The 22,768-nt window shown below is 48.1% G+C and overlaps 1 protein-coding gene across 6 annotated transcripts; it reads right to left on the minus strand.

Annotated features, from left to right (window-relative positions):
* Positions 1 to 5,947: 5,947 nt before the first annotated feature.
* On the minus strand, positions 5,948 to 22,179 carry Clptm1l (CLPTM1 like). 6 transcript variants are annotated; one of them, XM_050145689.1, is made up of 17 exons: positions 21,812 to 22,179; positions 21,187 to 21,287; positions 19,864 to 20,053; positions 18,273 to 18,418; positions 17,295 to 17,373; positions 14,993 to 15,110; positions 14,567 to 14,673; positions 13,938 to 14,022; positions 12,677 to 12,780; positions 11,840 to 11,905; positions 11,269 to 11,319; positions 10,453 to 10,535; positions 10,121 to 10,155; positions 9,344 to 9,399; positions 9,217 to 9,261; positions 8,511 to 8,626; positions 5,948 to 6,498 (listed from the first exon to the last, which is right to left on the minus strand). In XM_050145689.1, exons 1-17 carry the CDS (start codon positions 21,971 to 21,973, stop codon positions 6,414 to 6,416), a joined length of 1,629 nt encoding a protein of 542 aa, XP_050001646.1. In that variant the 5' UTR covers positions 21,974 to 22,179; the 3' UTR covers positions 5,948 to 6,413. The 6 variants fall into 6 exon arrangements, with proteins under 6 accessions (XP_050001646.1, XP_050001649.1, XP_050001645.1 ...); XM_050145692.1 differs by having other exon boundaries at positions 14,579 to 14,673; positions 21,812 to 22,177; XM_050145688.1 differs by having other exon boundaries at positions 18,273 to 18,421; positions 21,812 to 22,176.
* Between the last annotated feature and the right edge of the window lie 589 nt (positions 22,180 to 22,768).

A 22,768-nucleotide genomic window follows, 5' to 3' on the forward strand; every position in this document is an offset into this window, starting at 1 on the left:
AGAAAATACGTGTAGAAACTGTCCGTGAGCTATGATGGAACCAGAGGACACACAGAGAGCATACTTGTAGCAGGCCTGCTTTAGAAAGCTGTTCTTACAGACGCTAGGCCAGACAGAGGCTCTTTGGGGAGGGCTGCACCCCAGGAACTATCCCAGAGACAGCAGGTGGTAGAGGTTAGACCCTGCAGGAAAGAGGCAGAGGAGAGGACCCCAAGTGTCCCTACCCAAGAGTCTCTGTAGGAAATCCCTGGGGCCTGTCCTGTTCTCCCGCTGGCTTGTCAGCATCCAGAATCCCGCCAAGGCTCTGGATGTGACGCTAAGCTGCTGTAGCTTGCCAGGTTCAGACGTCACAGGAACACTGGTTTACTTCTTAGGGGTCAAGATGGGAACATGAGAACAGTAATCTTCATTTACATAGTTTGTCACCGACACCGCAATTTCATACCTATTATTGATCTGATCAACACCCAACAGTTTAGGAAGAATGTGAATGAATGCCACCGTGCACTTTTGTCGGCCAGAGGCTGGTGATTCCCTGACATCACAGACGGCAGAACCTCGAGAGAGTACGTACTGGTTCTGGAGTTGGTCTCTTCTCGGGATATGTTACCTTGTTCTGTTTCCTCGGTGCCACCTTAACCCATGCGGACACCACTCCCATCTCTGCTTCATCCTGCACATTAAACTGCCTATGAAAACCAATAAAAAGTACTTAGGGCACAAAAATCTCTTTGAATGTCGTTATTTAATCCCCATAGCTTGGCAAACAGAGCTCAGTTCTTTTTTTACATCTTTGGATTTTCGAGACCTTGAAAGTTATTTGATGAAATTTAAGAAAATAGTAAGATAAACTCATCCACTTGGACTTGGAAAGGTTGTATTTGCTTATGGAATTAAGTTTCTTAATTGCTCCTGTTGTAAGCACATGGCTGGCTAGCCTATGTGGTTCTTTCTCAGAGGATGGGGTGTCTGTGAAGCCCTTTAGAAGAGAGGTTTCTTCCAGGCTGGGCAAATCATCAGATCCGATGTGAGCTGTTTGCAATCATGAATAGCAAGGGGAAGAGAGAGAGTTGAATGATTAAGCCACTGGCTTCTGACTTGAGAAAAGCGGTTCAGGTTTTCCGTATTTAAAGAAGGTGCCTAGAAGGCAGAGACAAACAGATCTGTGAGTTCAAGGTGTAGTAGCGTACACATTTAATCCCAATGCCTGGGAGGCAGAGACAGGCAGAGATCTCTGAGAGTTCAAGGACAGCCTGGTTTACAGAGTTATTACTGAGTTGCTGTACGTGAAGCTTAGAACACAGATATTATAAATTTGGTATTTTGTTTTCAACTCAGGTGAAAATATTTCCTAAGTCCCCCCTTTTAAAAGACAGGGTCTTTCAATATAGCCCAGGATGGTCTCAAATTCATGATAATTTTCCTGCTTTAGCCTCTCAAGCGGTGGGATAACAGTCACGTGCTCCTTTGCTTTCTTTTTTGACTCATTTCAAAGTGTTGTTTTTAAATTGTCTTACCTCCAGGAATAGGGTCTTTACTGGTAAACATTCCATGTGTTCTTTAAAAATGCGTTTTGCTAATGTTTAGGAAGGGTCCATAAATTTTAACTATATGATTATGGGAAGTGTGTTCTGCATGCCTCCCATATCCTTATAGACCTGCATGCTTGTCCTGTCATTGCTGTGAGATTTTGTCATTTGATGGATATAAATGTTACTTTCTCCCTAGAGGTCCATCTCTGATCATTAGTTCGAAGCTCTGAGGCTAGCCACATAAACATGACTACCATGTCCCTATGGCAAAATCTTATATATGAGAAGACATACTTTATACCCTGGTCACATTTTCTCCTAAAACCTATTTTACCTGACACTAATGGGGCCGGTCTAGCTTCATTTCACTCAGTATTAATATATTATTGCTTGCTTGCTTATGTTTTTATATTTAAAGCAGGTTTCTTAAAAGCTGCACACAATTGGGGCTTTTTAAAATTCAGCCTGGCAATCCTCGCCTTTTATTTGGAGATGTGAAAGTCATTTGTATTTAATGTAACTATTAGGATATCTTGGCTTAAGTTTACTATGCTGCAATTTTCTGTTGGACCCATCTGGTCCTCCTTCTTCATTTTACAACTTTGTCTTCTCTTGTGCTTATTGGGGTGGGGGAGGAACAAGGTCTCAAGTAGCCCAAGTAGGCCTTGACCACACATGTAGATGAGGCTACCCTTGAACTCCTGATCCTCCTATTTTCTAAGGCCCGAGATTATACGTATGTATGGCTTGGAATGAGTACTTACATGGTTCATTTTATCTCTAATAACGACTTGTTTGGTTTGAGGGTTTATAGTATGCATCTTTAAACTATCAAAGTGTGCTATGTCACTGTAGGGCAGGCTTTGAGGTTTCCTACACTCAGGTGACTGCTTAGTGTTTGAGCCATTTCCTGTGGTCTGCAAGCTACTCCTCCAGCACACCTGCCTGCATGTGGCCATGTTCCCTGCCGTAATAGTGGACTGAATCTCTGAAACTATAAGCTGCCGCCTCAACTAAATGTTTTCAAGAGTTTCCATAGTTGTGGTGCCTCTTCACAGCAACAGAAACCCTAACTAAGATAGGAGTTAGTATCAGGGACTGGGGTATTGCTGTGATACGCCTGACCGTATTTTTGTTTGGAGTAATATGGACGTTGTGAGTCTGAGTTGGGAAAGCAGTGGAATGCTTTAAGCATTGCTTAATAGTCCATACTATTAGGGGCATGGAAGGCAGTGATGCTGAGTGCGATTTGATGAACTGTGGGGATCAAGAGGTTTCAGAGAAGAAGAATGTTAGTATGTGGCCTAGAGATTGATCTTATAATATTAAAGTGGCTGCTTTTTGCCCTTGCCCAAAGAGACTGAGGTTAAAGTGAAGAGTTTTGTATTAATTCTACTAGCAGAGAAAAATCTCAAAACAGCCTAGTGTAGAGTCTGCTTTGTGGTTACTAGTATTAACTCTAATGAAGATGTATAACAAAAAGGAAAAATATTTGAGGAGATAAAACAGTGCCGTGGCTGGTATTTTAATCTTTTGGTTTTTTGGTTTCTCCTGAAAATTTTATTTTCTAAAGCTGTCCTGGCATCCAGAGCTGTATGGTTTTTAACAATAGGTGCTGTATCATTTAATCGTTTTGTGGAAGGTTTCCCCCATTCTGGCAGAGAATGACTGAACTACATTTGACACTGGGGCCTGTGAGAAGCCCCACCAGGCATTTCCTAATGGCAGGAGGTTACTGACGTGGGAGTGTCATATATCAATCTGTTGATTTCATTGGTTAAGTAATAAACACACTGCTTGGCCTCACAGCTTAGAACATAGGTGGGTGGAGTAAACAGAATAGGATGCTGGGAGGAAGAGGAAGTGAGCTCAGACTCTGCTCTGCTCCCGGAGAGACTTGACAGCTCTGCTCTGGAGCAGAGATGCCATGCTCAGCTCTCCCGGGTAGACGCGATAGCTCTGCGCTCAGAGACACACTCGATGAAGCTCCGACTTCACTGCTAGAGTAGACAAACAGCAACTGGGATTCCATCGCTACCTTCCTGGCTAGTGTAGACAACTGATTTCTACATGTTATGACATCCAAAACATTGTTATAAAGATTGATGTGGCCGCCAATTAAATGATTTAAGCACCATGAAAGCCCATTTTTAGCATGTTTCCGTATGATTACTCCAGGCAGATCTAGATTCCTATCCCTGTGCCCCCCCAGCTTCTCCTGCTGGTGTTTACATTCATGAACTTTGTGAAATCCCTTTAGGATTTAAACTGTATTTGCAGTGGGTAGCAACTTCTGAATTAGCACTTATTCATTTTAGTGGCTCAGGTTTTCTCAAATTGTTCCCACAAGTTACCTTTAGCTTCGTTTTTTTTTGTTTTTGTTTTTCGTACTTTATATGTCACACAACTTGTTTCAGACTACTTAAAGATTTTCTTCTATGGTAGAATCTCAGCAGCTTGGTGGGTACTGTGATGATGGTTCTCTGGATCTATACGGTCCTAGTTTTTGTCATGTTTGATGTTTTTCTAAACATTATTTGTTCAATATTCCCTCTATCTTTTCTCTCCTTCAAAGCCTCCACATAGCTCTAACTGGTTTGCTGGAAGTTCTGCTCCACACGCTGGTGCTTTGTTTTTAGATGGTTTATGCTTCAGATTGGCCTAGGAACTCCTGGGTCAAGCAATCCTCCTGCTTCAACCTCCTGAGTGCCGTGCCCAACAATAATAGCACTTCTGTGGAAAACAAATAAACAAGCATCTTGGAGGCTATCCAAATTACAGAGGACAGAAAAGGGCAGTCACAGGGAAATCCAGACTAGCTCTCACTTCACCATGACCCCATTCTACACAAATGTAAACATACACTCCTTTCAGAAACCTTGCGACATTGGGCTGAGCACTCATCTAACAGACTGTTGCTCTTCAGCCCACGAATGAGGTATGAGAACACATTCCTTATCTCACCAGCCCACGTGGGAAACTAAGAGACCCTCTTCAAGGGTCAGTTCAGCTTATCTGGCTTACTCATACCTATGTGGTGGACTGAGACAATATCACAAGATTTTTATCAAGGGGAGAAGGGCAAGAGGGAAGGATGAGAGTGGACCACATGGGCCATGTGTCATGAAAGTTAGAGCCTGAGAAACAGAAAAGGCAGTATGAATGGAATTGGCCCCCAGGAGCACACAGGGAGGTGTGGCTTTGTTGGAGGAAATGTGTCACTGTGGAGGCAGACTTTGAGGTCTCGTATATACACAAGCCATGGTCAGTATCTCAGCTCAGTTCCTGTTGCCTGTCAATCAGTACATGGAACCCTCAGCTCCAACCCATTAAATGTTTACCTTTATAAACACAGTGCCTCTTCAAAGCAACAGAAACCCTAACCAAGTCAGTAAGGAACATTTCCCTATAGCCACTCTGCCTGTACCTGTCACTCCTCAGAGCTGACCAATGGAGACTCATCTCACACTTGTTCTGAGCCATGGAGTGTAGCCTGACTTGGGCCTTTCGATGGCTGTCTCTCCCAGGTGCTGACATCACTGACACAGCTGCTGGAGCCAGAACTGTCTCATGTTCTTCAGGGAAGGAGAATGCATTAACACTGGTGTGTGGAGACCTGTTTCCTCAATGCTCACCACACTGGACATGCTGTCACAGGCACAGACGTCAGCAGCTGCATCCCGACATGCCTGGGATACCCATCCTCATATACCCCAAGCAGCCTCTGACCCCTGCTTTTGGCTTGTGCTCTGCTTGCTGGGGCTCTCTGAGTCAGCTTCAAGCCTACCCCTGCCCCAGGAGCCAGGTGTAATGAACTCTAAATGCCATGCGCCCTGCATAACTGTGTTGGAAGTACCTTTAAAGATCCCACTATATACCTGAGATTGCATATCTGCATTAATATTTTAATTGGAAATACTAAAGGTACTACTTGAAGCCAATGTTTGCCTTTGAATCACGATTTCAGTTTACTACCCCAGAATCATGTAACATCCACGAAGGCACAGATAAGGATGAATGTGTCTCACTTACAGTGGCCTTCCAGGTGACCAACTCTCAGAGAAGAGCCTGGCAAACTAGGAGGAAGGATACTGTAGAGGAGCAAAACAAACAGCCAAGCCCCATGTCACCCACACACCGTTCCCACATTCCACCTGCCTTTGGAAACAGTTCTTTACAGCCTACTTCTCTCCATGGCATTTCCCCCAATTTATGACCAACATGAACACTGGCAGCTGTGACCAGCCTAAATGACAACATGAGCCCCTAGGACATCTGTGGCTCCAAAGCTGAGAAACACCCTGGACGTTTGCTACTTTCAATGCAGAAACAAGTCTATCTTTTGTATTGTTCTCTGAGAGAAGTTTAATTTACAACATCTACAGTATTTTCTATGTTATTATAGGTTAAAAAAATTTCACAGCCAAAGAAATTTATTTTAAAATAGAAACATACATACATACATTAAGCTTTAAACAATCAAATTTTAAACAAAAGGAAAAAAGAGCCATTTGATCCCAGAGTCCATACAGAACGACTTTTCATGTGTGTGAAATCCACATAAGGGGCACTTGGACAAGTTGACGTGGAAATCCATCATTCTCTCTACCCTTGCGTGCTCAGGTGTCCAATGGCTGCCATGGGACACTCATGCACTGAGAGCTACCCTTGGATGACTGCCCACTGGCACCATCACCAAGACCCTAGTTCTCATGGGCTGTGTGGTTAAGTGCTATGAGGGTGCTCAGGGATACTGAGAAATGCTCAGAGGGATTTGGCAACGCAGAAGATGTGATGTCTAGGAGTTCCCCGAAGGCCCCCAGGAATACTCATGGCACAACTGTGCTGTGCAGTGCCACCTGGGGGCCTGGGCCAAGACGTTCAATCTGGGTGGGGCTTCCGTTTAGGCTGCTCCTCATAAGACTCTCCAAATTCATTGACCCTGCTCTTATCCACAGGGTAAAGCCTGCAATGGTAGGGATGGATAACGATTAGAGAGACAGGCCCTTTCTGTCCTTGAGAGGAAGACATGGCTCCTCTGCAAACACTCTCCAGTAATCTGAGACACCTCCATGTCAGGGACCTTCACAGGTCTGGGAGCTGCCTCCCCCCTCTCTAGTGCTGCATTCTGCAGGGTTGGGAAATGAGAGCTCGGCTAACCAGAGAAGGAAGAAAGACCTGTAGTAGGGTGGGACCTGGAGAGGCCCTACTGCGGGGAACTGTGAAAAGTTATCCAGGCAGTTACCAGAACAAGTTCTAGACAATTCCTGGCTTTGAGCACTCTGCCCATGTGACTATGCTCTTCAATCCTGCAGCCGCCTACTCTAGCATCATAGCCCTGCCTCTGCGAAGACACCAAGGCAGGGAGGGACGCAGTGTCCACTGTGTGAAGTTCTCCTTGATGCCCCACAAACGGTAAGACAACCAGATCTTAGCTTTAAACAAACCCACCTCCCATCAAAAGCCCTGGGGCTAGCTCTCTGCATAGACTCGGGACCACTTCAAGGGTGCCCTGCTGGCTTGAGACCTTGGGACTCTCACAGAATAGGCCTGTAACAGGTGTCAGTAGCTGAGTTCCTAACAAGCCCATATCTATCTTCAGATGTGTCAGAGAACCAATTATGGATGTGAAACCTAAGACCCAGACCCCATTCAACATGTGGGTGTGGTACTATGTTCCTATGACAAAAGTTCTTCCCAGACACACAGCACATTGACATAAAAGCCTAGCCCAGGAACAGCTGCAGGCAGCTGAAGTAGTTTTGGGAAGACAGGCTCATCCTGTATTGGATGTAGTGGCATTTCATTTGTTGTAATATATAAAGCGTGCCTGAAGTTCAAAGAGTAAAACAGCCCCACTGGTCAGTCTTACAGACCAGGCAGTGGTAACACACACCTTTAATCCCAGTAGCCATACTAGCTGCTATAGAAACCAGTCCTAGAGAGGAATATAAGACAGGAGGAGACAGTTCTCAGGCTGTCATTCTGAGATTCCTGGAGGCAGGATCGCCATTTCAGACAGAGGTAGAAGTAAGAGCCAGTGGCTGGTTGCTTTACTTTTCTGACCTTCAGGTTTAACCTCAATTTCTCTGAGATTTTATTACTCGTGTTCCAGCTGGACAGTCACAGCTTGGAAAGCTTAGAGGAAGCACTGCCATCATAAGGGGATGAAGGGGAGGGAGGGGCTCAGGCTCCGGTGGCAGCTGCTGGGGAACGGGAGGTGAGGTGGCAACACTCTGAGAAGCCCTTTCCTCATCATGGACTTAGAGAAGACGGGCAGCCTAAGCCTCTACTGATTTAAGGCTTAATCCAGGAAACCCCAAACCAGGCTCTACCCATGCAGCCCACAGGCAGTGATGCATACACACAACAGAAAGGCCAGATGCAAGCCCTAGTAGGCAAGGGAGGCCAGGCAAGCATTTGTGTTTTAATAAACATGTCTTCTAGAGGCTTTCCCTCGGCCGCGTTGGTAGCCCGGATATGCCGTTCTGGTCTGAGGCCCTGGTGGCCGTTAGCTGCTGCTGGTGGGTACAGTCCAGGCCCAGGTGAGAATGCCACTGACCTCTACCTGCAGGGCATGTAGCCTGAAAGAAGACCAGCACCCCCACCCCGCCCCACGCTGGAGACCTGTGCTTGAGGACTATTTGTGCACGGGATAATCTTACACTGTCATCACAAGACACAGCTGGAACCTATTTTGGGCAACAGAGAAAAGCCACCACCCACCAAGTCTGCCTGAAACAACAGACAGGTGCAGGGTTCTACAGCCAAGGAGTTGCACATGCACACTCACAGGTGCAGGGATCTACAGCCAAGGAGGAGATGCACATGCACACTCACAGGTGCAGGGATCTACAGCCAAGGAGGAGATGCACATGCACACTCACAGGTGCAGGGATCTACAGCCAAGGAGGAGATGCACATGCACACTCACAGGTGCAGGGATCTACAGCCAAGGAGATGCAGATGCACACTCACCACCGCTGGTAAAGGTAGACCAGGAACACCACGTCATCTCTGAAACAGGCCAGTCGGTGGGATGTGGGCATGGTGATGATGAAGGCAAAGACGTCATCAATGAAAGTGTTAAAAGCCTGCAAAGCCAGGGGAAGCAGTGAAACCATCACAAAGCTGGAGCCCGACATTTTATGGCTCCTCAGCAGCTGGCGGGACCCCTCAGTGTGATACCCACAGCAACACTGCATGAAGACGGCCCAGAGCTGTGCCTGCAGGGCAGCGGGGTCCCAGGCCCAGGAGTATCAGCCCCGTAAGAGTCTGCAGTTCTCTGTTGAGAACCGAGCACAGCTGGGAAACACGAGCAGAGCAGCCTGGGCTGGCTCCTTAGAGAACTGAAACTGCTCCCTATAAGCTCAGCCTACCAACCCTGTACGAAGGGTCCCAGGCTCTGTTGGGGAAACACAGAGCTCTGGTCTCACACAGAACCAAAATATATTTGCGTTTTGACAGTGCTGCCAAAAAGGAACGTGACCCTTCCCTTCACTCACAACTCCCCCTTACCATGACTACGCGAACCTTCATCCTGTAGTTGGTGGCTTTACAATTTGAAAAGATGTCTCAGTTTTTTCAAAGTGGAAAGAGCCAAAAGTACTGTGTGTCTGTGAGCTCATGTGCATGCGCCCCACAAAGGGTCTTCCAGGCATTCTTGGCATGGACTTGTGCTTACCTTGTAGGTAAAGGCCTTCCAGGGTAGGTGTGCCACTGACTTCATCTGAAACAAGGAAGATACCACAGTCAGTCACAGGCAACATAGAGAACATAGGAGTATTACCTTAGCAGAGACCTGGCCTTACCTTGTAATTGACAAAGAGCTGGGGCAACATGAAGAGAAAGCCAAAGGCATAGACACCTGTGGAAACAGAAAACATGCATGAAAAAGAACCAAGCATCCATTCTGCTTCCAAAAGACCTCAGTTGGCTTTGTCACAGTGCAGCTTCCTGGATAATAAACTCACCAAGAGTCAAGGACAAATCATAAAAGCTGACTGCTGTTAACTTTTGTCTGCAAGAATTAAGCAAGAGCTGGACACTATCATAGGGACACTTGGAAACATGCCAAGATTAAGCCTGGGATCAGACCTAGAAGCATGGATATCCAGAGCTACCTGCTTATAGGCAGGCTGCCTGACCTCACTGCTGTTCACTGGTACACCCCAAAGCACGAGAATCCAATGCTCTGATACTTAGCCATGGGACATACACACAGTTTAGACACCATGGGCTGTGAACCACACACAGGCAGCAGGGCATCGACCAACCTGCCAGCGTGTCCACAAACCTTAGCTTGCCATATTCAGGCTCTGGTGATCTGAGAAACTCTATGGAATGAGATGCCAGAGGAGATCTGAATGCTAGTGTTGCCTATCTGTAGGGAGGAAACAGACTAACCACTGGAGGATCAAAGCTCAGGAACAGGCTTGTTCAGTGCTTAGGCCCCACAGTGCTGGGCTCTGTATGAGTGCTAGAGGTAAGGAACCAACCAGCTTTTCACCCTAGAAACCTGTCCCACCAAGTGATGGAGAGGAACCTACTGCAAACACCATCACCAAGGAGGAGACACATGGACTTACCATTCACAAAGCTGTTGATGAGCCATGAGTACCAGCTGAAACAGAGGTAAAGAAGTTGTGACCTGACGCCAAATGAAAAATCACCCTCCTGTAGCAGGGAAAAGCCTGCACTTCCCAGGTTGAAGCATGCCATGTGTACTGTGTGGTTACGGCATGCCAGTGGTTCCTGTCCTCTTCACAACCCAGAGGAGATGAAGACCTACATCTGAGAAGGGTCCCTAGTTCCTGGCAGCTCACGTGGGAGCCAGTCTACCAGGTGCATGTGTTGTGCTCAGACATCAAGCTAGGGTTTTTAGTTGGGAAGATGAGGGTGTGGACTCTGCAGTACTCACCTCTTATACTTGATATTGAGGAGTGAGTAGACAGCACCCCCAACACAGAGAGGGTAGAGCAGGTAAGACAAGTACTTCATGGCCTGCGAGGGACAGAGGCAGCTTCTAGTAAACACCCCAACCACCAACCACCTCAGCAGATGCATCATCTAACTTGTGAAAACAAGAGCAAGGAAAAAAAGGACCCCAATAATATTTCAGGTAATAGCACAATTGTGTGCAATGACCATAATTCTGCCAAGGCTCCAAAGTGAGAACCCCCACGCATACCACGGGCAGCAATGACTGCGCTGCATCACCCGCAACGCATCAGACTGGCCAATTCAGTCAGAAGAAACCAAGGAAGTGCCCAGGTCACAGATCCAGGCTGCAACTACATCACAGGTCCTCTGTTTACTCTGATTTGTTGTTTGCTATCATCTCACTAATATCTGAAATGCAAATAGCTGAGTTTTGAACTAAAATACCAAAACCATCCTGTACACAGATGTCCTGTTAAATCCAACATGTCCCACTCCTAAGCAACAATGGGGAGGCGAGGGCCTGGATGCCAGAGGCGTCCTGTGGCCTCTGTATGAATGAAGAGAGAAGCCAGGTGTCTGGAAGAAATGATCTGAACAGCAGGAACTGTCCAGGTGACAGACTAGGAACCAGTGACCTGAGAGACTGTTCCTTCCCGGGGAAGAGGGTACACCCACATGTTTACCGTTGGGACTCCTATTCAGGCTGGTTCCATCACATTCTCAGGACAAGATCCTCCCAGATTATAGCAAGGGCCCAATCCTTCATGGTATCACAGGTTCCCCAACTACTTACCTGGGCATCATACTTCTCAGTCTTCCTCTCAGACTCACTGTGCGTGCCAAACTGTTGTGAGATTAATATCATGTCAGCTGACTCAGGAGACTATCAGCACAGCAAAGCTAGGACTGCAGCAATCAAGGGTGTAGGGCCCACTGTACTGCCCTCAGCGCTAATGCTGGCCGCACCCAGCCTTGGGCTTAGGCACTGGCCAGTCTTGCCCCAGTTCCACTATCATAAAGGCCCTGACCCTTTGCGTCTACTGAGTTGGTCCAATCTCCTGATGAATCAGGTGAAAGTTAGCAATGGATTAGAGCTGACATGAGCTCATCAGTGAGGTGTACCCTCTTCCCCGGGAAGGAACAATCTCTCAGATCACTGGTTCTTTCACCTGGGTGAGGGCCCCCATCTGTGGGGCACTTCTGCATGTATGTGCCTGTGTTCCGGGAAGCTCTGAACTAGGCAGGAAAGACAGGATAAAGGGCCTCCAGAAGGTTCAGCACTAACTTGACGGCAACTAAGAAATGACAGTCTGGTGAGTCCGTTCAGGACAATCTATGTCTGGAGCAGTCATCACACGCCTCACCTGAAACACAGGCCTCAGACCTCTCCAGGCCACTGTCATCTTCAATGCCTTCTTCACTTTCCAAAGCTGAAGGCAGAAAAGGAAATAGACATTTAATTCTAAGACGCTAGATTAGGAGCTAAACTGTAAAGGACAAGACCTGGTACCCGTCACCCCTGTCCCACTAGACACTGTTTCTGTTCCCTCTACTTCTCACGGTCACTTGTGGACTAGGAAGGCTCTGCACTACACTCTTGGCTGTCCACACCTGGTGGACTGTGAAGTCACTGGTAAAACATAAGGAAACATTGCCTCTAAGTTGGATTTTAATGTTGTCAGACAGTTATGGAGTTGTGGTGTTGATGAAGCTCATCTCTCAACAAGCATTTGGTAGCCACAGGGCCAGTAACCATCAGAACCTATTCTGAGAACTGGAGCCCTGGGTCTGTACCCTGCTTGCCGCCTTCCTTCCAGATTGGGCTCCTATGTCCCCTTTCCACAAGTGCCTAGCAGCAGCACTAGGTCACCATGTGTCACTGCCATTACCTATGGACCACATGGCTCTTCCATTCCAAATTCCATTCAAACCAGGAGCTTCTCCAAAGTCATACTATCTGTTTGTTTCACTCACAGCGGCTTATAAAACCTGTCAACACAGGGTCTACCCAACAGGATCTACTGTACCAAGATGTGCCCTCAGAGACCTCCTTACCCAGCAGATATCTCCCTGATGTTTCCAGAGGTGTGCAGGTCCTCTGAAGGACTCCTGTTTCAGGACTCAGAACTGCTGAACAAGTCCTGAAGTTCACAGACCTCACAGAAACCCCATCCTGACCCAGCATGGTGTCTAGGACTCACCTCAATAGCAGCCCCAATACCAGCAGGGATGAGCACCAGCAGGCTTGTCTGTTCGTCCAGCAGAAAGAGGAAGATGACCACAGTGCTAAAGCAACGCCAGAGCACTGGGGACATGAAGACATAAGGTGGTGAGGGCACACTGCACCCACCCTTTGCACTCACTTCCACCACCCTTTAACCTCTCACCCGTCCCCGCCAGCTCTCCTAGTTTGCCACTCCAGTTAAAGAGAAGCAGCTGGGCTGGAAGCAGAGCTTAGCAGTAGAGCCTGTACTTAAGAGTACTCAGATCCTAAGCTGGAACTCACTCTGTAGACCAGGCTGGTCTTGAACTCAGAGATCTGTCTTCCGAGTGCTGATATTAAAGGTATATGCACCATGGGAATAACGGTGTGCACCACCACCCAGCCAAAGAAGTAACTCATGAAAGTACTTTAAACAAACTATCAGAGGCCACAGAATGGAGCAGAAGGAAGAGAATATGGTCTAAGCAGGTACCAGATCTGGGTGATAGTCACAGACACTGGGTTGGCTGCCCCGGCTGAGTGCTTGCTTGTGCCCATACTCTATACTCTTCTATTATGTACCACTCTATGGTTTGTTCCTTTTACAAAGCCATGCTTTTGTTTCTGTCAGCAAGAGGTCTCTCTTCCATAGCTGCCTGGTGGCAGACACTGAGGGGCTATCCTGGCAGTGAAATCCAGCTCCCCCTTTGCACCGGCACCTACACTCACGTCAAAGGCTTGTCACCATTACAACTCTACCGCACTAGCCACTGCTCCTTTTGTTATACGGCAAAACCATCACTGATCTTGTACAAACAACTGCTCTGCAAAGTCAGGTCTCATTGATGAGGACACTGTTCCAAGTGCTAGGGAATTTACTATGAAAACTGACTCTAAAGCCAGCAGCCAAAGCTTCCGAGCCCTGGACAACACTCTGGGGCATCCTTTTTGGATCCAGGAGGGAGATGGTAGGCAAAAGATCTGGTGCTATACTGAAATCTGTGAGCAATCAGGCATCAACAGACTGCACCTTGTGCCTCCAAGGGCAGGCCAACTCCACACCCGTATACACGCACAGTCCTGTGTTTTGGGACTTCATAGCCTCAACGGAACTCAGAGATGCTTCCTGGATGCTGAGGCAGGGCCTGGGGTTATGCTGCTTGACTTAAGAGGCATCTCTATAGGCAAGCCCAGATCCAGGAGTGCTGATGAGGAGTGGGCAGGAGCTCCAGGCTTCACAAGGAACCCCGGGACCCTACCTGCTTTGGTAGACATTCCAATCATGCTCTTCTTTTTCTTCCAGAAACTGATGTCATTTTTAAAGGCCAGGAAATCAAAAAGAAGCTGTAAAGGAGACAGGACAGCAGCTTACACTCCAGTCACTCACCAGGTGGTCTCCAGGCACACTAGGCACAGACCCAGGTTCAGCGAGACCTTAATGGGGCATTTCTCAAACATACATCTTTGACTCAAATCCCAGGGAGAATAGCATGGGGTGTGACCATCCAGGTAACCCAACCTAGGCCTCAGCCCATTACTTGGAACAGTGTAGTCTCTCACTGTGTGGCCGCTTACAGCCATCCTTATAAAGTTACATTTGCTCTGGGGTGAATGGTACCCAGAAGCCCCACTATACCCCATGCTTCGCTACCTTGCACTCTGACTGTACCCAGCACACTTGTCAGAGAGCTCTCTAGTACGTCTGTGTACACATCAAGCACACAGACAGCACTGCTCACTTTCCTAGTTCAAGAGTCTACTAGGGATAACACACAGTTATCACATAGGCTGTGCAGTACCCATGAACTAGGTCAACTGACCCCAACTAAATACCAGCGCCCGCCCAGCCACCCCAATGTCTTCCCCAGTCCCTGCAAGAAGAACCCACGGGACAGCTCACGTGAAACGCTGCAACAAAGAAGGTCAACGCTAAGAGATATAAGTTGGTGTCTACAAAAATTCCCTTCACTTCATCTGCGTCTTTTTCTGAAAACCCTGCAAAGAAAACATATTAAAATTCAAGAAGAGCCATTTCAGTCTTACCCAATGTCATAAACATTCTTCTGAATGTAGAAAACTGCATCTTATCTGGAGCAAAAGTCAACAGAAGCTGTGGCATTTAAAATATTATGTTCTGAATAAACCCAACTTTCAGCTAACGCCTAAGGCTACAATCTAGAGATAAAAGGAGCAGAACCACTGTAAGCTGTTTGACTCCATAAATGACCCCAAGCAGGGAGTACAGCAGTATGGGTCCACAGCGTGGACTCACCAAACACCCCTCCCACCTCGGCCAGGGCCCAGGGCCACCCACCGAACTGCTGCAAGGAGTACACGGCATCCTGCATGTGGATCCAGAAGCGCAGCCGCCCCAGTGAGATCTTGTCGTAGGACACAGTGAGTGGCAGCTCAGTGGTGGAGCGGTTTATCACCTGCCACCAAGAGACCCACAGGTGAGGGAGGACCATCAAACACGGATAGGATGACTAATGCAACTTTGGAAAGTGGCCTGCAGCCACGAACTATATCCCAATAGACCTAGATACTCTAGAAGATCCCTGCACAACTTTCTGCAACTCCACGCCAGCCCCAGTGGGCAGGGTCTGATACAAGGCTCATTCCTCATCCTAGGCCCTTTTATGCTCAGACTGAGTTTTTCCCACAGGAGTTCTGCAAGATGTTGTCTCAGAGCTGAGTAGGAGAGGTGCTGTATTGACTCAATCCTCTGACAGCTCTGAGCACCCATCTTCCTCTGAGCACCAGCCTGACGCCATGTATTACTTCTGACCATACTTGCTGAGAGCTCATCATTTTAAGTAGTGCCCTAGTCCATGCATGTCCAGCATTTTTACAAGCTGCACAAGCCCTGACAATGAGAAAATAGGCTCACAATTAGCATTGGCTAGAAACTGGTCAGCTTACTAGCTGAGCCAAGGAACAGAATTGTTTGGCTGAGGTGCCATGGGCCTTTCTTAGAAGAGTGGAGATTGTACACAAGGACATGAAGGGCTGTGCTCTTAGGTGAACCATTAGAGACAACACCTGAGCCCACATACCTATAGCAGGTGAAATATGGTCACGATTTCTAAGACACGTACACTACTGTCACACTTCATGAGTTGGAAACCATCATCCAACCTTCTGCCCCAACCTCCTGCCATGAACATTGCTGGTGTTAAAGGCATGTCACATACAAGTGAGCTGGCAACCTGAAATGTGTCAGGGTTAAGTAGTCACAGGTCTAGGACTTGGTGGCTAAGTGCTGGGCCTCTACACATCATGGACGCACCTCTGAACACCCTTAAATGGTCAGATGTGTCCCAGGGATGCCACTGTAAGGTCCTATCAGAGTCTGCTAGCTGGACTAACATAGCAGGCTAGACTGCCTCCTTAAGATGACATTCCTCTGAAACGGTTCATGTGGGTCAGAGCAAACCATACACAAACAGGTGTCACAGCAAAGCTACTGTACCTTACAGCAAGCCCACAGGGGGTCCAACAGGATCACCAGAAAAGAACACACAATCTGCAGATGCTGGCCTATATCCTCTAACTACACTAGCTTTTAGACAAACACTGGATACCAGTCACAAAAATACAGTTACTTAACACAATATCCCAACTGCTTGCAAGAAATCAGCACTATTAGGTCTTTTAGTATGTTTGCAAACAGTCCCGGGTTTACAAAGTACAGCCTGTACACTTCACAGAACCCAGTATCCCAAGTTTCAAACAAGGAAAACCAAGTCAGAGAAAGAGGTCAGAAGTCAGTCAGACTTCCTTCCCACAGTCATCTAGGTGCAGATGACACATGAGCAAAGGGCTGCACAGTGGGAGCCTGCCATCCCGAGCCACAGCCAGCAGCAGAGTCCAACCAGGGGTTGTCTAAAGACATCTAGGCTGCCTGTTAGGGAACACTCACAAACGGCAATGGGAGAGGCACAGGTGCTCACCTGTGACCCTAGTCAAAGCTCCTTTCTTGCCCCAAATACTTCCACTGTGAAAGAACACTGACATAAGTCCTGGCAGCAACTGTTACAACGGACAGGAAATACTTAGCATGGTATCTGATGCAGTGACATTAAATATTAACCACCATTAGTCTCCTTATAATGCAGAGCTAAAGTTCAGCCACGTTTCTTCTCTCAAAATACCCTTCTTCTTTCTGGAAAAATAGCACCTTTATTGCTATAAAAGGGCACTATAGTGGCCATTTCATCTCCACAGGACCTTGGCATGGCCCGTGTCTATCCTAGGGGTTGTGGCTCCCTCCCAGGCCAGGTTCAGCTATGAATCTCTAGTTCTACAGCAGGACCAGCTTGCTTGTTAGGGAACACAGAAATGGCAGTGGGAGAGACACTGTTAGAAACTAGAAGCATGAACAGTCTCACATGCCAGGAGCAGGCATGCAGGCCTTTCTGGTGGAGTTCTGTGGGACTACTACCTAAGATCCCAATGAACGATCCAAGAGTCTGCCATCAGAAGAGAGTCCCAAAGAAGCCACCACTAAAGGCAGGGCCCAGTCAGGTACTGAGACAACTTTCTGGCCCAAACATGGCAACACTCCCTGCTCTCAGGGGAAGCTCTGTGCTGTGTCCAGGAAGAGTGTGGCTCACCATCAGGTCTTTAACCCGGTTGCTCAGCTGGTCAATGAACAGGATGGGGAGGTAGTGCACTGTCTTTCCAAGCTGAATCCTGAGGGTTTGAAGCAAAAAAGCCCAAAGTCAGTGTCAAATTTATCCCCGTGGGGCACTAAATATGTGGAGAAAGTTGGTCACCCTGGGAACATCCCACCCTGTATCACTGTTGGCTGTATCCTGGCCACTGGATCTCACAAGATGGCTTTCCAAACAGAAGCAGGAGAGACCCACACTCCTGCCCTCTAAGTGGGTGGTGCGGCACTAGCTGGGGCACAACCTCTGGAAGCTATCCACACACAGCAGGCTGCCTGAGAGGAAGGCTGGAGACAGGGTCAGGGCTGGCGCTTTCTGTACCAAATGAATACAATCTGGAGCATGTACACAAAACACATTTTATAAAAAGATTTAGGGTTGGAGAATTAGGTCAGTGGTAGTTCTTGCTCATCATATAATGTCTTGATTCAATTCCCCAACACCACAGACACGAAAATATTCAAACTTTACAAAGGAAAATACAACACCATTGACGATATCAGATACTATGTGTTATGAACAGAAGTGATTCTCAGCCTCTTCCAAAAGCCACATGACACCATGATGGCGCACACTGATGATCTCAACACTGGGCTTCCTAAACACAATCACAGTCACATCTCACAGTCCAGGGACCCTGAGAACAGTGCAGAGCAATAGGGCGCACAGCAGGCAGTCGCTTTTGTTTCAGCCAGGGGACACTCTTCCTGGACTAAAAGTGCGATGCACTTGCTGGAAACTCACTTCCTCTCAATCCTGTTGGTCATCTTAACCATCACCTCTGGGAGGTGAGCAAGGGGCTGGATGGGGTCTGCGGCAGCTCACAACACTGACAGGGTCCAGAATAAAGATAAGGTACACCCTTTTTGGCTCACCCACTCCTGATGCCTGCTCCCTCCCAGGGTTCCACTTGAGACTTACATCTTCATGTACCGATGCACATCTGCAGGCAGGGAGGACCCATCAAAGACAAAGTCATCCACCATCACATTCAGGGTCAGCCTGGGTCGCCAGTGAGAAACGGGTTCATCCAGGGCATTAGACGGCTTCTTCTCTGCTTCGATCTGCTGCTACAAAGAACAGAAGTGGAGGCTACACTACCTGGAACCAGTTTTGAGGCCAGGGTCTCCAACGGAGAACCCACTGGTTCCCTAGACTGGAAAAAGTGGGAAAGGAGGCCTAGCTGAGGGATTCTAGGAACCTTGGGCTGTCAGGCCCAGACCACATCCTCCCTCCTCCCAACTGGTTCTGTGAGATCTCGAGGGATCAGGGACTGGGGAACTAACACAGCAGGCCTGCATCCTTGTGAGCTAGGGAAAGACTACCGAGACACAACACTAAATGAGATAAAAGGTAACAAAGAGTGGTCTGAAAGGAGATGCACAGGATCTGTTACTGATTCTAGATAAAACAAACTCAGGAGAAAACTGGGGAAATCAGCTTTATCTCAAACCCAGATGCCTCCTTCAGGAAGCAGCACCACCCTATTTCCACTCAAATGGCTGTCACACGGCATTTTCTGTCCCAGGCAACAATAATAGCCTGTATTAATGGTTCCAGAGACACTGCATGCTACTTCATATAGACACCATCATGAAGCCTCCCCTCATCACTGCCCACAAGAAGATACAGCAGGGGACAGCAAACAAAAAGAGTATTTGTTTGTTTGACACAAGGTTTCCCAGTGCAGCTCTGGTTGTCCTGGAACTCATTCTGTAGACCAGGCTATCCTTGAACTCAGAGACTCACCTACCTCTGCCTCCTAAGGGCTGGGATTAAAGATGTGTGGCACCACCGCCTGGCTAGGAATCTGCTCCTAACCGCTAGACGATGGCTACTTTGCGCAAAGGTGCCATCATTCTTGTTTTGTAATCTGTCTTATCTTCTACTCAATACAGACACAGACAGTGAATATTTCCTATTTTATGCCATGAGCCCATAAATGACTCCCCTGCCTCCAACAGTCTTAGTCTATAGTCCAGACTGCTCTGGAACTCATGGCAACCCTTCTACCTCAGCCTTAAGTACTAGGATATCAGGAGAGAGTCATCTTGCTTGGTTGAATAACCACTTTTGTAACTTTTTCTTTACAGTTTTCTACAGGTAAACAAAACATAAAATAGTACCTATGCCCTTCCTGTAATTTTCAATTATGAGCATAAAAATACCTAGTCATGTAGTCCGATACAGTGTGTGTATGTGTGTTCTTTGTGTATGGGCACATACACGCACACATGATGACTCTCACCAGAAAGTACAGGTGAGCTCTGAAACATACATAACTGCCCTTCCAGGAAGGCATACACACTTGCCTAAAGACAGCAGCCCTAGAGCCAGAGTGCTATGAATCACTGTCCAACACTAACCTGCTATAGTTTATCTGCAAACCCATGGGCTATTATTAAGTACGACAGTAATAATCACATTCCTTTAAGCTTCCACTATAAGGCATGCATACAAACTTTGAACAAGAAATACAAGCTTGCTACAGTGATCTGTTAAGACCCCATACCTGTGTGGCAGACTCCCCTGTGAGCAGGTTAATTTCTTCTGGTTTGGGGATCATGTAGGTAGTCAGAGGACTGATCAGGTGTACCTGTTTCCCATCGTGCCAGGGCAGAATCCCAGCATGATGTAGGAAAATATATGCGTACAGCGTCCCATTGTTTCTTGTTTTCTTTGGTACAGAAACATTAACTGTCCTAAAACAGAACAGTCATTTTAAACATGTACATGTTAAGTTCCATGTTTATTATGTAGCACAGATAGTCCTCAAACTCAGGTTCCTCCTGCTCCAGCTTTCCAAACAGCTGGGATTAAAGCTGTGCACCACCACGGTGGCACACACTGGCCATACACATGGTAGCTAATCATCTCTTTAGATTTACATAATCTAATTTTAGCTTACAAATCCTAAAAAGGAAACCTGCCTATAACTTTTCAGAACACAATCGTGTCCCAAGCACTAAGAAAAACACAGGACTCCGGCTCCATTTCAAGAGCCTCAGAAGGGACTTGCTTTAAAAGCCACGGTGGGAACCGCTACAAGAAGCAGACAGAGCACGGATTCCTCTGAAGCTCTGAAGCAGAGACGTCTTTACCAGGGAACCAAAAGGAAGTCCACACACACAGGTGCTGAGTGCACACAACTCTGCTGTGGCGTTTCTGGCAGATGTACACTGACGTGGAGCTCAGCAAGGGCTCTTTCCAGGAATGTTTCTACAACTTCCTCCAGATCCAAAATCAAAGTTTCACTATCTGTCCCGGACAACTGACATGGTTGCAGTATTTGCCTCTACAAAACTAAACGGTGCCAGTACTTCCCAGCCCCATTTCACGAGGATGGGAGTTGGTAGTTAGTTACCAACCGCTCTGAGGTCACAAGCTAATAGGCTTGGATAATGATGCACCAGGCCAAAGCCTGCTGGGCAATACAGAACCTCGATTTGGGGAGCAAGCCATTTTAAAACTTTTATTTGAACTTTTATAAGTTAGAATCACATGAATGCTAAAAGCTAAACCATGTTAATTCTCAAAAGCTAGTGTACGCAGCTGAGCACTGATGACCTACTCTAATGTCAAAGGTCACTTAATGACGACTTTCTGCACGTTTCCACTATCCCACTTTCCCCTCTCATAAGCAACAGGTGAACTACTTCTACTAGGAAAATCAATGTACTGCTCCTTGGGACACTGCCATCAGATAGGACTAGCAACTACTTTCTAAGTGACAAACTCCACACTGGTGACTTTCAGGTTGAATGCTTACATCTACCTTCTCTACGATATCCTCACTCTGTACACAGTTCGACCAGTGACTGCCCCATATTCACACCTTTCAAATTTAGACTCCACATCAAAGTCTTCCACGTTCAAGACCAGGTCCACATTGTTCTCTGCACCAAGGCTGGACCGTGTGGTGGTGTAAACACTTAGCTGGAAAGAGTGAACAACAATGTAAGGTCAAAAGGTCCTGACTGAAGACACATCACTGCTGGGGCAGGGCAGGCAATCTGGGGGCTACCTCCCTGGGGGAGAGCTCGGGCTTGGTTAAAATGGCCTGTGTGACACTGTTGTGAAGAACCGGAGAGTGGAGCTGACGTGTCGTGAAAGCCCACTAGAATCAGGAAGTGACACAGGTAATAAGGGTCAGAGTTTAGCAGCCCGAAGAATATGGCGTGAGTACTCGTGGCGACTTCCACTGGGGTCCCTTAGGAAACATGTGTGGGGCGATTCGACTTCAGTTATCACCAGGCAGAACAGGGTTAACCAGCGGGCTGCAGAGATCAGAGAAGCCCCAACCCCAGCTCTCACTGCCACCTCACCAGAACACTGGGCGGTGACATCAGCGGTGGGGGGTAACGGCACGGGGATCGCTCGCGTCCCGTTTCTGACGAGTGCCAGTAAGGTATGGGGTAGCACCAGCCGGGGGGCGCCCTCTTCGGGCCCCCGACTCTCACCTGCAGCTTTGGCCGCCGGGCCAGATACGGCTGGATGCAGTTGGAGTCGCCCGAGCACGGACGGGTGTAGACGATACCGTACATGACCCAGCAGGTGTGCACCACATACACCACAAACACGCCCACCACCAAGCTGGTGAAGGAGCTGCGGCCGCTCCACATGGCGCCTCCGCCGCCGCCTGCGGGCCAAGCGCCGCCGCTCGCGCCCAGCAGCCGCCCGCCGCTCACGGGAAAGCCGCCGGGCGACGCCGCCGCCGCCGCGGGGAAACCAACGCGCTTCGCGCGGGCCGCCGGACGCCCCGCATGCTCCCGCCGCCCACACCCGGAGCCGGGGGATTCGCTGGATTCGCCGGACGCCGCTTCCGGGACACCAGCCGACGGCGGAAGTGGGCGCGCGCGGCCTTCTGGGAACCGGGCGCTCAGGCACGCACGCGCGTCCGCACGCCGCGCGCGTCCGTGACGTCAGCCTTCCGTGCCGCCCTCCCAGCGCGCCCCGCGGGGATCTTGTGGGACCTTTACTTGGTAGGACTTCTGCTCGGAAAGATGTCGCTTCATGCATTGCTCTCCTCATTCCCGGCATCACCTGAAGGTTGACGGAGCGATCCCAGGATGATGGCTGGCGGGCGGGCGAGGTGGAGACCATAAAGCTCATCAAAGTCTAGGGTAGCGTCCAAAAGTTAGGAAAATAAAGAGAAGAGACTCAGGAAACTATTTTATCTTGGGTGTGGAGTTACCAGTTTGATAACATGCAATTCGAGGTGTCCAGAACGGGTCATAAAAACTTTTACAGGTCAGTTGCCTTTTCTCAGAAGGAGGAGTCCTTTGGGTAATATAAACTTGAGTCCCCCGAACCTCTGCAGAGGTAGGTTCTGTCTCAAGCAGTCCTGTGTTTTCCCGGCTTGCACACCCATGACATATCCAGATAAAAGCGTCCAGGCGTCATTTAAGTCTTCTTTA

Source organism: Alexandromys fortis, unplaced genomic scaffold, assembly GCF_014885135.2.
Source record: "Alexandromys fortis isolate MF-2015 unplaced genomic scaffold, M_Fortis_MF-2015_v1.1 scaffold_50, whole genome shotgun sequence".
Lineage (NCBI taxonomy): Eukaryota > Metazoa > Chordata > Mammalia > Rodentia > Cricetidae > Alexandromys > Alexandromys fortis.